This window comes from Benincasa hispida, chromosome 4, assembly GCF_009727055.1.
Source record: "Benincasa hispida cultivar B227 chromosome 4, ASM972705v1, whole genome shotgun sequence".
Classification (NCBI taxonomy): Eukaryota; Viridiplantae; Streptophyta; class Magnoliopsida; order Cucurbitales; family Cucurbitaceae; genus Benincasa; species Benincasa hispida.
In genome coordinates, this window is record NC_052352.1 from 59,040,470 (window position 1) to 59,056,072 (window position 15,603).

At 35.4% G+C, this 15,603-nt stretch overlaps 1 protein-coding gene across 1 annotated transcript; it reads left to right on the forward strand.

The window, feature by feature from the left end:
- The first annotated feature begins 3,961 nt into the window (after window positions 1–3,961).
- LOC120075375 (somatic embryogenesis receptor kinase 2) lies at window positions 3,962–15,257 on the forward strand. Its single transcript, XM_039028711.1, has 11 exons — window positions 3,962–4,055; window positions 4,887–5,019; window positions 5,120–5,191; window positions 6,844–6,987; window positions 7,915–7,986; window positions 8,069–8,140; window positions 8,226–8,338; window positions 13,452–13,583; window positions 13,662–14,003; window positions 14,172–14,566; window positions 14,678–15,257. Exons 1-11 carry the CDS (start codon window positions 3,962–3,964, stop codon window positions 14,990–14,992), a joined length of 1,884 nt encoding a protein of 627 aa, XP_038884639.1. The 3' UTR covers window positions 14,993–15,257.
- The last annotated feature ends 346 nt before the right edge of the window (window positions 15,258–15,603 follow it).

Here is a 15,603-nt window from a genome sequence, read left to right on the forward strand (position 1 = left end):
CATTTTAATCAAAAGAATTTAGAACCCTTAGTCCCCTTTAGAAAAATTTAACTGGTCAAATAAAGAGGAAGAACATACATTTTTTTTCTCGCGAAAAAAAAAATTTAGAGCACTTCTCTCTCTTTTTTTCATGAATGGCTACTTAAAATAAAGCTAGGGGTTAAGTGATCTTTATAAAAAAAAACCCTAGTTAGAACCCTAAAGACTTAAAAAAACTAAATAAATAATATTTTTTTATCCTCTTATTAAACAAATACTACAAGATAAATGAAATCTTTAAAACTAAAAGAAAAGATACGATATATATATATATATATTTTTAAAAAAATTCAGTTGTTACATATTTAAAAAGCTAAATTACAAATTTAGTTCCTATAATTTGGAGAAAGTTATAAGTAATTAGTCTTTATTGTTTGATAAAATCTCACAGATAGAGATGATTTTAAGAGATTTTTATCAAATCATAGGGACTAAAGTCTAACTTTATCCAATCCATTCCAAACTATAGAGACTAAAATTTCAATTTAGGCCACGTTTTGCATACTCATAATGAAAATTTGATTCAATTGTAATGAAGTTGATAAGCACCTACAATGCTTGATTTATGCAAAGCATAGGTCATTCTAGGATCCTTGTAAACACTCACAAATAAAGCTAACTTAATGAATGATTTCAACCAAGAGTTTAGTTAGAAGGATGAATAAATCTTAGGTCGAATTTCATCTATGATAGTCACTCTTAGATCTTAAGACAATTCATTCCATAATTAGCTTGATCGAAACTAATCCAATAAATTGGTTTAATCCTCAAATCTAAAGTAAGATTTAATAAAGATAACACTAGAGGGGTTGAATAAACATAAGGTTTTTAATATCATTATTCTAAAATGTGAAGAGCACCACAAGCTATTTAAATGTCAAATAGACGTTCAAAGGACCAAGAACTCAAAAGTCATTTTAAAACTAATAAATGAAAATTGTAGATAATAAGATCCATGAACTTAAAACTTTGGCCACGTTTACCCACTGAAAACATAATAGATCAATGGGAATAAAAAAAGTGGGTTCCATTTGATTACTTTTGGTGTTGGTGTTCTGCATTTGTACTGACACCTAACCCCACATCCAAATTTGTAATGAAATAACACAATCTATTTTATGAATAAAGAGTACTCAATCCGATTGTGCCTGAGAATTACGTTCTATCATTACTATTACCGTTATAGTTATCGTTACGGCTACCATTATTGTTACTATTACAGTTGAAAAATCACCAAATTTGACGTCTTTACTGTTACCGTCACTGTTATCGTTATTACTTGATCCTCAGAGGTAGATGTAAAGGTAATGAAAACAGTAAATTTGACAAAATTTATAATTTTAAGTAAATGCGATCAAAACCAATCCAATTACGTTTGCGATTCAAACTCATTACAATTGATCAATCAATGAAATTTCATTATGATAACACTATTTTTCATTATAGTTTGGTAAACGTGGCCTTAATTGCATACGAATTATGAAGTCAAAATACAAAACTTAAAATGTAAAAAATGCTCAAAATAGTATTAAACAACTCCTCTAGACCACAAAAAACTTGATGTGCACGTTTGACAAGGTTTGTTATCACGAATTCCAACATAGTGCACAACTTAACGATATATCCCTCACTATTTTTGTATTTTTTTTTTTTTTTGTATTCGGTGCCATCTTCCAAATTATATAACTTTTCCCGTGTCATCTTCACTTCATTCTCTTATAGATTAATTGAACTAACATTATATATAAAATTGGGCTAAAAAAATATGTCTCTTCTTGTGCATTAGCTAACATTTGAGGATGTAGTATGAAAGCCTCTTGAATCTTCTTTGTCTTATTTTTTTTATAATAGCTCATTTAAGTATGTATAATGGATCAATAACTAGATTCACATCCTAAATTAATCATATTGAGATTCCTTTAGTAGTGTTTACTACAAATTGGATGTAATTGCAAATAAAAAAAACTCATGGTTGTTGTTTACTTTCATATGAAGTCATAATGAAATATAGATGATTACAATGCTCTTTTTATATTTCTAACTAATAAAAATGTGGTTAACTAAATGATATACTATAAGAAATTAAACACCCTTTATCATTTTTATTTACTAATTCATATATTTATATTTTGAAAAATTAACACTTAAACTATAATAAAAATGTTTAATTTTAAAAAATAAAACAGTAATTCAAATTTCAATTTAGAAAAACACATACTTTTTAAAGATGAAAAATGCAGAATCTTCATATAATTACCTTAAAAAAAACAACAATTTTAAAACCAAATCTATGGTGATTATCTGATTTAATAAGATGATATTACTTAATTTTATTTTTATATTATATTTTTGTTACAAACTAATAAAAAAAATCACATTTAGGAGAAAAAAAGATCTACACGCAATTGTGTAAAAAAATACAAAAAAAAAATCATGCATAAAAATAAAAACACTAACTTGATTATCGTTCTTTAAATATGGCCTAACACAAAAAATGGATAAAATCAAAAAGAAAAAAAAAAACCAACTTTTTAATTATGGACATCGATATAGATTACTGATATAGAATATTGATATCAATTATTGATATAGAATATAGATGCTAATATTGATGCTAATACTAATTATTAATATAGTTGCTAATATTAACATCAATTATTCATACCAATACTAAAATTGATTATTGATATCGATATCGATACTGAATATGAGTATCTAACATAATAATAAGAGGTAATGTGATTGAAGATCTATTTGGGGGAATGAGATAATGACTTTATGAGTGGATGCACTGTTCATTACATAGTATTGGTGTACAATAAACGTAATTAACTTGACCCCACTTTTTTATTATCATTGATTATTATGTTTAAATAAAAGTAAATGTGACCTTAACATATTTAAAAGTATATAGCAAAACAAGATAATTATTTTCAAATATAAAAAAATGAATCAAAATATTTATAAATATAGTAAAATGTCATGTAATGATAGACACTGATAAACTGTAATAGATCACTATCATCTATCATTGATAGATACTAATGAATATCTATAAATATTTATCATTGATAGATGATGACATTTTGTTATGATTTAAAAATATTTTCTCTAGATTTAGGAATTATAACAAATTCTCAAACAAAAAGTACTTACATAAGTATGAAAACTTACCCGTGAAATTAAGATTTAAATTATAAATAATAATAATAATAATATGATATTTTAGGAATGGTAGGTTCGAATCTTCATCTTTTCATTTATAATATAGTTAAAAAAAAAAAAACATAAAAAAATAATAAGGAGGAGCAAATGTCTTGGTTGGAGATTGTCACGTCACTTTCCACGATGTAGCGCGAAGGCGTTTTTGACTGCGTTTGGTCAGCTCGGTCAGCATCGTTCGGGCAGCTCCCTACCCTCTCAAAAAAGAAAGGAAAAAATACGTCTCTAGTACTCATCTCTCTCTCTATCTCTCTGTTTCAAGTTTCAATCTCTTTTTCTTTCTGTATCCACTCCTCAAAAGAAGAGAGAGAGAGAAATAAAAACACTAATCCCACTCCAAAAACACTTCCACGGACAGAGAAGAGAGAGAGCGGAAAAGGGAAAGTAAGCTTAGAAGAAGAAAGCTATGCCCGTGAAACAGCAAAAAAATTACTGAAATATTCTGATTTTTCTCTACTGGGGTTCGCCTTTTTGAGCTGCCAGATCGGCTTTGCGTGCTGCTGATTTTTCACGATTCTGTCTTTCAGCTCAAATGTTGGAGTTTTTGGTGGATTTTTGAACTGCGTTTTTGGATTTGGACTCTGTCGAGTTCTTTTTTTTGGGGTTTAGGTTTTGTTCCCAAGTGGGGTTTTGGAGGTTCTGCGATGATCGTGTTTGTTGGTGAGTTTTATAATTTGGATCTGATGTTGATGATCACTTAATGGAGATGGAGCAATACAAGGTTTTGGCTCTGGGTTTCGTCTCTTTGATCTTGCTGCTTCGTCCACTATGGCTTGTTTCGGCTAACATGGAAGGTGCGTTTCCGTGTCTCTCTCTCTCTGTATTTTTCCACCAATTGCTTTTCCTCCCCCACCCCTTCATCAGGAACCGGATAAATTCAGTCTTTTCGTGTAAAACGACTTCTGAATGTGGAAATGCCTTTATTCTTATCTACCCCTTTTTGTTTCTTGTGTATTTGGATGATTGGAATTTGCTTTAAATAGTTCTTTTGTTTTTGTTTTTGTTTTTGTGTTTTTGTTTTTTGTGTTTTTGTCTCTTCCTTGGCTACCAGTAACTGGTTCTAAATGGGAAGAAGAAAAAGGTTCATGGTTGGTTTGTCTCGATTTTTACACTTTAGTTTAGTGGAAACCGTCTACCAGTAGATTTTATTGGAGATTGGTGCATCAGACTTGAATACTTAATCTAATCAAAGGCTTCACTTTCTTGTGCGTTGAAAAAGAGAGCAGGGGCAACTTCAGTTATATCTTTATATCACTTGTAGAATTGCAAAGACATTTTAATGGGTTCTCCAATAAGCAAAGATTTTTCTTTCTTTCCTTAACCCAGTGTAGGGAATTGCCTCAACGAGAATGATATAAAAGGGTCTGTTGGTCCTTTTTCTCCATTCCTTTTGGCAGAAATGTCCAATGGTTAATTGCTGGATTGAAGCACAGAATGTCAAATAAAATCAGTGAACATTCAAAGAATCATTTATAATACTTGAACTATGAACTTGATGGTCCTTGTGACAGCTGATACGTTTTTGGTGTTTTCAGAAAACTTCACCGTCTCCTGGAACTTTCATTCTTTGTGCTGACATGTTATCCTTATCCTTTGGTAATAAGTTTACTTTTATTTGTGAACAGGTGATGCTTTGCATAGCCTAAGAACCAGCTTGCAGGATCCTAACAACGTCTTGCAGAGTTGGGATCCCACTCTTGTCAATCCCTGTACATGGTTTCATGTTACATGCAATAATGATAATAGTGTCATAAGAGTGTAAGCTATTCACTCGTATGGTCTCTCCAAGAAGTGATGCTGATAAGTTGTAATTAACAGGTCTGCAAATAATGTAGATGTTGTTTTATGTTTTTTTCAGTGATCTTGGAAATGCAGCTTTATCGGGCACACTTGTTCCACAGCTTGGCTTGCTAAAAAATTTGCAGTATCTGTGAGTTAGTTCTACCTTAAATTTGTTAGCTGTTGTTTATTTCGTCCATATCATATACCTTCCTGTATCTTTCATGCTGTCATGGTCTTGTTATATATCCTTCTGCACAATGGTAGCAACCATAATGAATTTGGTAGAGGGAAAATCTGTATGAACTGATTATGCAATGGGATTCTATTATCTTTGATGAAGGAAACTTAGTAATTCAATATTCACATTCTTTAGGGGGAGGGGAACAACAGGGTGTTTAGAGGTGTGGATAGGGACCGGGTTTAGGGTTTGGGGTCCCCCCCCCCCCCCAAAAAAAAAAAAAAAAAATCACATTCTTCATCTTGAAAATTTTTACTATCTAGGTGATGGAGAGGCAAAAGAGTATCCTGAGTTTTTGAAGGAGTAAGATTGAAAACAGTTGCCTCAACCTCAAGTTTGGTTTCAGATTTGTCCTTAATGTTTCAAAAGTTCAATTCCATCCCCACTCACTTAATCTGTTTCGAATGAACCCTCATTATAATATCTCTTAGAAATTAAAAGATTGAGATTAAATTTATAATATTTTAAACTAGGGGCATAATTGCAGCCAGTTACGTACTTTAGGAGCATTTATATGATTTACTTGGTTTCAATTTATCCTGATTCTCATACTCAACAGAATTTGGTCCTAACTTAGGTATTTGATTTTAGATTTGCCCTTAATGTTTTAGAAGTTTCAACAGATGGTTTTCTTTGTAACAAATTAAGGGGGCGTTTAGGGTAAGGAGTTGGTTATTATAGTCCTAGGTTATTATTGTTGGGTTATAATAGTTTGTGTTTGGAGTGTAGATTATTTTAGTTTGGGTTATAATAGTATGTGTTTGAGGTGTAGACTATTTTAGTTTGAGAAAGAAATAGTAAACATTGTAGCAAAAAATAAATAATGATAGAATGTAAAATAGTAAAAGTTGTAACAAATAGTAAATATTGTAGCAAGTGGGGGTTTTGAAATAGTATTGACCGTAGCCAATTGAGAAATACAAAATAGTATCTACTGTAACAAGAGGTGATCATTATAACCTTAAGATAGTACTAGCCCCAAACACACCCTTAAAGGTTGAGTGTAAAATTCAAACTTCTAAAATATAAATTGAAGCTACATAGATCAAGAGCAATTTGTAGAATTTAGCCTTCATTTTTAATACTCCTACTTGTTGCACCTTTCTGGAACTTTTTGTTATTGTTTTCAATTGGAGTGTCTTTTTGCAAACTCTATTGACTTTTTGTAGTTTCATGCCTTTAATTAAAAGTTAGAATAAAATAAAATTCAACAATCACTGTAGTAAATTTGATTACTACAACAATGAAGGGTCGTTATAGTAGTCAACCAAAATTTTGGAAGGGATTTAAAAATCATATCATGCGAACTCAACATAGTTGGAAAATCTCGTGTACATAATATCCTAAATGTCGTCCTAGTAGGTTTGAATCCCACATGTTAATCTCGGGACAAAAGAACAACGTAAATGTCCTAATTATAATAATAGCCATGATATTTTTTCTTCATGTTCATCATCAGTCTTATTACCTTGATTGTATTAATATAGATTAGTAACATACTTTATTGGACTAAATCTTTTTGTTACCTCTAAATTTTTTTGTTACCTCCTTTTTGATGACAGAGAGCTCTACAGTAATAACATAAGTGGAGTAATTCCGAGTGATTTGGGGAATCTGACTAGTTTGGTGAGCTTAGATCTTTATTTGAACAGATTTTCGGGTCCGATTCCGGACACATTGGGCAAGCTGTCAAAACTACGATTCCTGTGAGTTTATGTTACTATACCTAAAAATCCCTTTCTCTGTTTCAGAATGCTTGTGAAGTTGCTTTCAGTTGGCAGTTCCAATTAGTCTATTTTTTCTGTAATATTTATGATATATTTTTGTGTTTCATATCCACAAAAGCCACTTTCACCATGCACGGAAAGCTTTATTTTGTTTTGTTTGTTTTCTTTTATAGTGAGAAACAGTGAATCCTTCATTTCATTGATAAGTTGATATGACAAAAAGAAGGCAAACTATGTGCCAATAGAATTACAGAAAACACTTCTAATGGGTATGTAACGAAGAAGTGAAGCAATTTACATGTTTATCTTATCTTGTCTCAAATTGGACATGTTTCTTGTAATCTGCCCATTTTATTGTCTCAAATTGGATATGTTTCTTGTAATCCACTTATTGATGTTAGGGTTTCCCCTATTTCATTAACCAACGAAATGTTTCTTATTCAAAAGAAAAAAAAAAAAAAGAAAAAATAGAAAAAACGAAAAAAAGAAAAAGAAAAAGAAAAGAAAGAGTGAAGCAATGATTCAGATATCCTTTTGACATAGTGCACACTGTGTATGTAAAGTTGACGTTCCCTGAGTTTACATTCCAAAACTATTTTGAAAATCCATAATTTACACTTAAATGGAAGGCAATATATATATACCATAGCTTACAATGCTGTTAATTATGTTGGATTTGTTATTTTCATGGGACTTGGCATAATTACCTCGCGTGAGAGTTATTGCTTTCTTTTTTTTCTAATTGAAAGAATAAAGAATATCAAATTTAATAGGCCATTTGTAGTTTCTAATCCAGCTATGCAGTCATTATACTTATTCAGAACTTGTTCATTTTATTTCATCTAGTTTGAGTTGTTTTGTTTAGTTCTTACATTGCTTTTTCTTGGAATGTTTTAATAAGGATAGCCGGCTGAACAACAACAGCTTATCAGGCCCCATTCCTATGTCATTGACTAATATTTCATCCCTCCAAGTGTTGTGAGTATAACTCTCACTCCTTCACAAGTTTGCCAAATAGTTGGATAAAGTACAAATTATGAGGATACCATTTCCTTTCCAGGGATCTATCGAATAACCATCTCTCAGGCGTGGTTCCGGATAATGGCTCCTTCTCCTTATTCACCCCCATCAGGTTTCTTGATGATTGTTAGAGTCCATGTTTTCTAACTTTGATTTGTTTGACTTAGCTGATTAACTGGGTTCTTTTTTCTCGACAGTTTTGCCAACAACTTGGATCTTTGTGGCCCTGTTACTGGCCATCCTTGCCCTGGATCTCCTCCATTTTCTCCTCCTCCACCCTTTGTTCCACCACCACCTATTTCTTCACCAGGTGAATTATTTTCCAGGGTTTTAGTGTATTCTCGCAATTAACTTCAGCATGCATTCCTGGAATTATGTTCTTGCAATATTATCTTCTTACTAGTTTTCTGTTGTTGGTAGCTTCAGAGATGAGATTTGATGAAGTTATATAGAAGTTTGAGACGTGACATATACTTGTTATGGTGTGATCTTATCACTTGTTTTCCCTTTTGTCTGAATCACATATCATTTTCTTTCTTTTTTGGTTTCAAAAGGATTTGCCACATGCTTAACCACATAGGGTTCAATGTGATTCTAGACTTTGAAGTGTTTCCTTGTAAATCCTTCAAGCACGAATTCTTCCCAGAAAGTGCTGTTTATATGGTTGGCGAAATTTTGTTAAGGTCCCTGAGAATAGGGGTGAAAATGGGTCAGCTTGGTCGAGTAAAAACATCCAACATTGTTGGGATGGCTTTCCTCTCTTCTTTTGCAAAACAATGACTGGGTACTTTTTTTCCCTCTTCCCATGCAAAACTGCGGAGGGCTTTTTGTTCCTCTCCTTTCCCTATGATTTATGTACATCCAGATTGAAATTGCCTCCCCATCAGAACATTGTGGTAGGGCTTTTCGTCAAGGGCTTTGACAATGAGACCAAATGTCTTGAAGTTGCCGAGCACAGTCATTGTGGGTAGGCTTTCCCTTGAGAGTTACCCCCGACAAGCATCACATCTCGCTATGGACAAACTTCAATTGAGGGTTATGCTCGACGATATTTCTAATGGAGCATTCTTTGAGAGCAACAATGGTCGATTGTTGTTGTGTTTCCCATCTCTTTTATCTGATTTTCTTCTTCTTCCTTGCTTGATTTGTTCATAACTTGCCAATAAACAAACTACGACTTTACTTTGACATGATATGTGATAGGCCTTAGCCTTAATCAATTTTATTTATCAACAGTAGAGGGAGAATTCGAGAGCTCCCTTATCTCTCCCTAAATCTCACAAGAGATATTCACAACCAAAATGATCTCTAATCCCCTCCCCATGGCCTCAACGGCCTTACATATACTCACTCCCTTCCCCATGGGCCCTTCATAACTAACAATATTCCTAGGGCCCACTTCCTATTTAATTGCTTAATTATTCCAATCCCTCTCATTATTTTTCCTCTCCTTAGCATGCTTCCTTCGCTCGTACACTTTTGTCACCTGAGGCATTTGAGGTCTATTATTATCCACCCCCCAAAGAGCCACCTTGTCCTCAAGGTGGAAGTAAGGAAATTGTTTATTAATGACATCCAACAACTCCCACGTCACGTCAATGGGTGAACCATTCTCCCAACGAATCAACACTTTCAACTGTTGCTCACTGGTCGGGGACGTACGCAACCTTAATACTTCAGCCGGTTGTATAACATATGACAAATCATTAGTCATAGAAGGTGGGATTGACATCATTGGTAGATTACATCCCACGGCTTTACACAACACCGAAACATGAAAGACTGGGTGAATACCCGACTCTGGTGGTAAAGCAACTTGATAAGCCATTTTACCAATTTGGGCAGCAACTTGAAAAGGCCCCACGAACCTAGGCGCTAAATTGGGGTGACTGTGTTTTTGCCACCAATGATTGTTGATAAGGTTTTAGCTTAAGGTATACCTAGTCGCCTATATTGTATTCAACATCCCGTTGGTTATCATTTGCCACCTTGTCCATTCGTTGTTAGGCTTTCAGCAATGAGGTCTTTAACTTTCACAACTTGGTATCACGATCTCTCAATTGCGTAACAACCTCACTTACCATGCTAGACTCACATAACTCAACACTGGAGGAGGAGGATATCCATATAATACTTCAAATGGGGTGACTTGGGCAGATGTATGGAAAAAAGTCTTGTAAATAAATTAAGCCCATGGAACCCATTTTGCCCACTGCTTGGTATTGCCCATTGTGAAGCAATGAAGATACGTTTCTATGCCTTTGCTTACCATCTCCGTCTGCCCATCCGTCTGCGGATGGTACGCTGGATTGCGACACAATTGAGTCCCCAACATACAGAATAACTCTTCCTAAAACATATTGGTAAAAATTTTATCGCGATCAGACACAATACTACGAGGATACCCATGTAAATGGACGATTTCCTTCACAAATACCCCAACCACAGAAGGAACAAAAAAAAGGTGCTTAAGGGTGATAAAATGAGCAATATTTGGACAGACGATCAACATCAACCATGTATCATACCCTTCAGACTTGGTAGCCCTTCGGTAAAATCCATAGAAATATCTGCCCACACCTTATCCGGAATGGGTAAGGCTTGAAGGAGACTAGTAGTAGACAATGACAAATCCATAGAAATATTCGCCCACCCCGCAGTTCCTTAACACTTCGAGGTGTGGGCCACGCCTTCATCACTTCTAATTTGGCTAGATCAACTGAAACCCCATTTGCCGAAATAATATGAGCCCAGGTACTCGATACTAGTCGCTCCAAACTAGCACTTATAATTTTTCACCAATTGATTATGAACTAGAATGTCCACAATAGTTCTAAGGTGACCAACATGCTCCTCCATTGTCCGACTATAAACAAGGATATTGTCGAAGAAAACCAAGACAAATCGAGGGAGGTGCGGCTTCAATATATCATTCATGATTGCCTGAAAAGTTGAGGGAGTGTTTCACAATCTGAATGGCATCACCAAGAATTCGTAATGGTCCTCATGCGTCTGAAATGTCGTTTTGTGGACATCCTCTGGTTGTACTCGAATCTGATGGTACCCTGATTTCAAATCAATTTTTGAAAAAATAGTAGTGCCAAACAATTCATCGAGCAATTCATTAACTATGAGTATAGGGTACTTATCTGGGATAGTAATGTTATTCAAGGGCCGATGATCAATGCAAAATCGCCAACTCCCATATATATTTTTCACCAACAGAACCAGGCTTGAGAAGGCACTCCTACTTGGTTGAATTATCCCAGCCATCAACATTTCTTTCACTAGCCTCTCGATCTCGTCCTTTTGGAACTGAGGATATCAGTACACATTAATCGGTCTAGCTCCTAGCTCTAACTCAATGGAATGGCATGAACCCGAGCTGGTGGCAGCTTTGTTGGTTTTAATAATATAGATTCAAAGTTTCTGAGTACCTGTTGAATCTATTTTGGAACGTCAGAGAGCGCATCTTGAACATTCTCATTGTCCCTGATTACTATACAATGTGCTGCATCCATTGCATTTAGTTCAATCAACACCCCTTGATCCTCTTCCCTCATCGTTTTCACCATCGACTTAAGGGATATTTGGGACTTCCCCAAACTGCGTTCACTGTGCCGTCAAATCATCCATTCCTCCCAATCGCAAACTCCATTGTGGATATGCGATAATCAAAACAAATCTGCCCCAAAGTCTCCAACCATAACACTCCCAAAATCACATCAGTACTGCCCAAAGGTAAAGGAAGGAAATATTGAATTATAGATAAATCAGAAATAGTGAGAAACACACCTTTACAAACTCCAATTGCTTGGACTGACCCTCCCAAACCTAGAACCACATCATAACCTTCTAATGGGGAAATCAGCAGCTGCAACTTTGATACCAACTCCGTCGTGATGAAATTATGCATGGCACCCCCATCAATCAGAACAACCACCTCGTGGCCACCAATACTCCCACGAACCTTGATTGTTTTCGGGGAATTCAGATGTGGTTGTTTGGTTAAGAAGGAACATTACAAACCCTAAACCCTACCAAATGTGCGGTTCTATTAAAACCAAATTGAGCCAAACCAACTTGATTTAGGTTAGTTTAGTTTGAATAGTTGTAGAAGACTAACCAAACCAACTCAGTTTGGTACCTTTCACCCCTACTGTAGAAAATCTAATGTTTCTCATTTTTTCTCTCTTTCTTCTTATTGGGATAAGAAACCACTTTAACGAAGAAGGAATGAATAACTAAAGATCATACAAAAAGAAATGCCAAAGAAACCAAGGAAGCCACAAATGAAACTACAAGAATGGGCTTCCTTGGGTTTCACCTAACCCAACACCCTTCAAAAATTGAAATGGAGCATTATTTAGCATGAAACCCGGTTAGTGGACGCTTCGATGACCAATTGCAGCAGGTGGTGGTTAGTAATGAAATCATAGGCGGTGATAGTTGACAACGTCGGGCTAGTACAGAATCAAGGGTGTGAGTTGCGTGAAACTGTGCAATGCAAGAGATGAGAATGCTTGGGGTTAACAGTGGACGATGGTGGAAGGAAGCTGCACAATGTATGTGGTTGGTGGCAGCATACATTGATGGATGTTAGTGTCAAGTGTTGGCCTGTGGCGTGAGCTTTCCTAGTGGAGATGGTTGACCACGTGAGTGCATAGTAGAACATAATGGTATTGCCATGTTAGGTCAGGTTTTGGAATTAAAATAAAGGACAATCCAGTCCAAGACTCATCTTGTAAAACCATTATGATTTTTACCTTTGGAAAAGAATGGCAATCATCCGATCTATTTAATACCAGCCCATTAGAGGGCAGCTCATCAACCCCTACCGAAAAAGGCCATGGTCCTATGCCCTCTAGAACCATCTGGTTTCATGTGATTAGAGGTGGGATTTGTCAACCAATCGACTCCCTTTTCTATCGTTAGTAGCTGATTCGTTGCTTGCGCAAAACTTGCATTCACGTCTCTTGTGTGACTTCATCTTCGACCAAGCAACTAATCAGTAATGGTCTCCATCAATGGTTTCTTCATGGCTGGTTGCTTACAATCCCTCCACCACCTATTAACAACACTTGCATTGGTGCCTCCCTCAGATTTGCAGCTTCAACAACATGAGTCCTATTTCAAAATTCAAAGTCAACCACCAAACATGCTCAAGTTCAAGTATACCTTAAGTAAAACCATGTTTTCTACAGTTTGCCTGTTTTTGTGTTATGAATCAAGGGTTAAGCTTCTTGTGGTCATCTCTTACGAAGATCTTTGTCTATACCCTCTTGCATTTTTATATTTTTTTTATTTGGTAGATTGAACAGCTTTCTTACAGTCTCTTGAACATCTAGTCTCTTCTATATTGTCTTTGCTGGGAATAGAAATTGATTCTTAAAAAAAATAATAACCATGATGATAATTACCAGGAGGGAATAGTGCAACGGGAGCTATTGCTGGTGGAGTTGCTGCAGGTGCTGCTTTACTTTTTGCAGCTCCAGCAATTGCATTTGCATGGTGGCGTCGTAGGAAACCCCAAGAAGTTTTCTTTGACGTTCCTGGTTGGTCTTTTTCCTTAAATAAATTTCAATTGACTAAGATTATTTGATTGATTTGTTCGTTATTATGCCTCTATGCAGCTGAAGAGGATCCTGAAGTGCATCTGGGACAGCTTAAAAGATTTTCACTTAGAGAACTACAAGTGGCAACTGATAGTTTTAGTAACAAGAACATACTTGGTCGGGGTGGATTTGGCAAAGTCTATAAAGGTCGATTGGCAGACGGTTCTTTAGTAGCTGTTAAAAGACTTAAGGAAGAACGTACGCCAGGTGGAGAGCTGCAGTTTCAAACAGAAGTAGAGATGATCAGCATGGCTGTGCATCGGAACCTGCTACGACTACGTGGATTTTGCATGACGCCAACTGAACGACTTCTTGTTTACCCCTACATGGCCAATGGAAGTGTTGCGTCTTGCTTAAGAGGTACCTGTTTTCAGGCTTGGATGTTCTTTGTGCATTTTCATTCTCTACCTATTGAGATGGTCTTGTGAAAAGAATGATATCTTTTTTCTTCTTAAATCTAAATAAGAATGAATGAAGTTTACCATCCATATGGGTTCTTTCCTAATCAGTTTGGTTTTAATATTTTAGAACGACCACCATCTCAAGCACCTCTTGATTGGAGAACAAGAAAGCGAATTGCATTGGGATCTGCGAGAGGGCTGTCTTATTTGCATGATCACTGTGATCCGAAGATTATTCATCGTGATGTAAAAGCTGCAAATATTTTGCTGGATGAGGAGTTTGAAGCTGTTGTAGGGGACTTTGGGTTGGCCAAACTGATGGATTACAAAGATACTCATGTCACCACTGCGGTACGTGGTACGATTGGACATATAGCTCCTGAGTACCTTTCCACTGGGAAATCTTCTGAGAAAACAGATGTTTTCGGTTACGGTATCATGCTTTTAGAGCTTATCACTGGTCAAAGGGCTTTTGATTTGGCTCGACTCGCCAATGATGATGATGTCATGCTTCTTGATTGGGTAAGAACACTAAGCAACCTATGTTTATTATTAATTAGAGGGGACTATGAAGAGTGTAAATGTACATATGTTTTATTAAGTATCTATTAACAGAACTTTTGGATTTAATAGGTGAAAGGACTCCTGAAAGAGAAGAAGCTAGAAATGCTGGTTGACCCTGATCTTCAGAATAATTATGTAGAATCTGAGGTAGAACAATTGATTCAAGTTGCCTTACTCTGCACACAAGGCTCCCCAATGGACCGACCGAAGATGTCCGAGGTGGTGAGAATGCTTGAAGGTGATGGATTGGCAGAAAGATGGGATGAGTGGCAAAAGGTGGAAATCCTTCGGCAAGAAATCGATCTATCACCCCATCCAAATTCCGATTGGATTGTTGATTCAACTGAAAATCTGCATGCAGTTGAGCTTTCTGGTCCAAGATGACCTCCCCATGGCTCAGTAAAGAAAAGGAATGATTTGTGACTTTAATTTTTACTTATAAATTTCTTCTACGTTTTTTTTCTTTTTTTTTTTTCCACCTTTTTGGTTTCTCTTTTCTTTCTTAGCAACCATATCCTAATTAATCTGTAACTGCATTTTGAAATTCATTTGTGCATCAGTAATCAGCCTTTGTCCATTTGCAAATTGTACCATCTTATAGTAACTCTCAACCCCAAGTGATGGTGTTTTATATTTTATCCATTTGCAACTGTGTCCTGTGCAGGTTTAACCTTTAAAAACCCTTTTTTTTACTCATCTGGCTGTTCTGGTTCTCAACCACAATTTTATTTGTCTGCAGAAATTCGGCTGGATAGATTATTTTCAATGGCATATTTTACAAATACTCAACTTTGAGAATATTTTTACTTTTATTGGATATTTTTTCTTATCAATTTACCCTCTTAAGCTTCCCATCCCACATTTACTATACTCTCTTAGCTAATTACAGATATGACAATCATATCCGAGCTAATAGCAAACATAGCACAATGTAAAGATGGTGCAACTAGAGGAATATGTAAAACTCTGTTCAATTTGATAAATGACTAATCGTA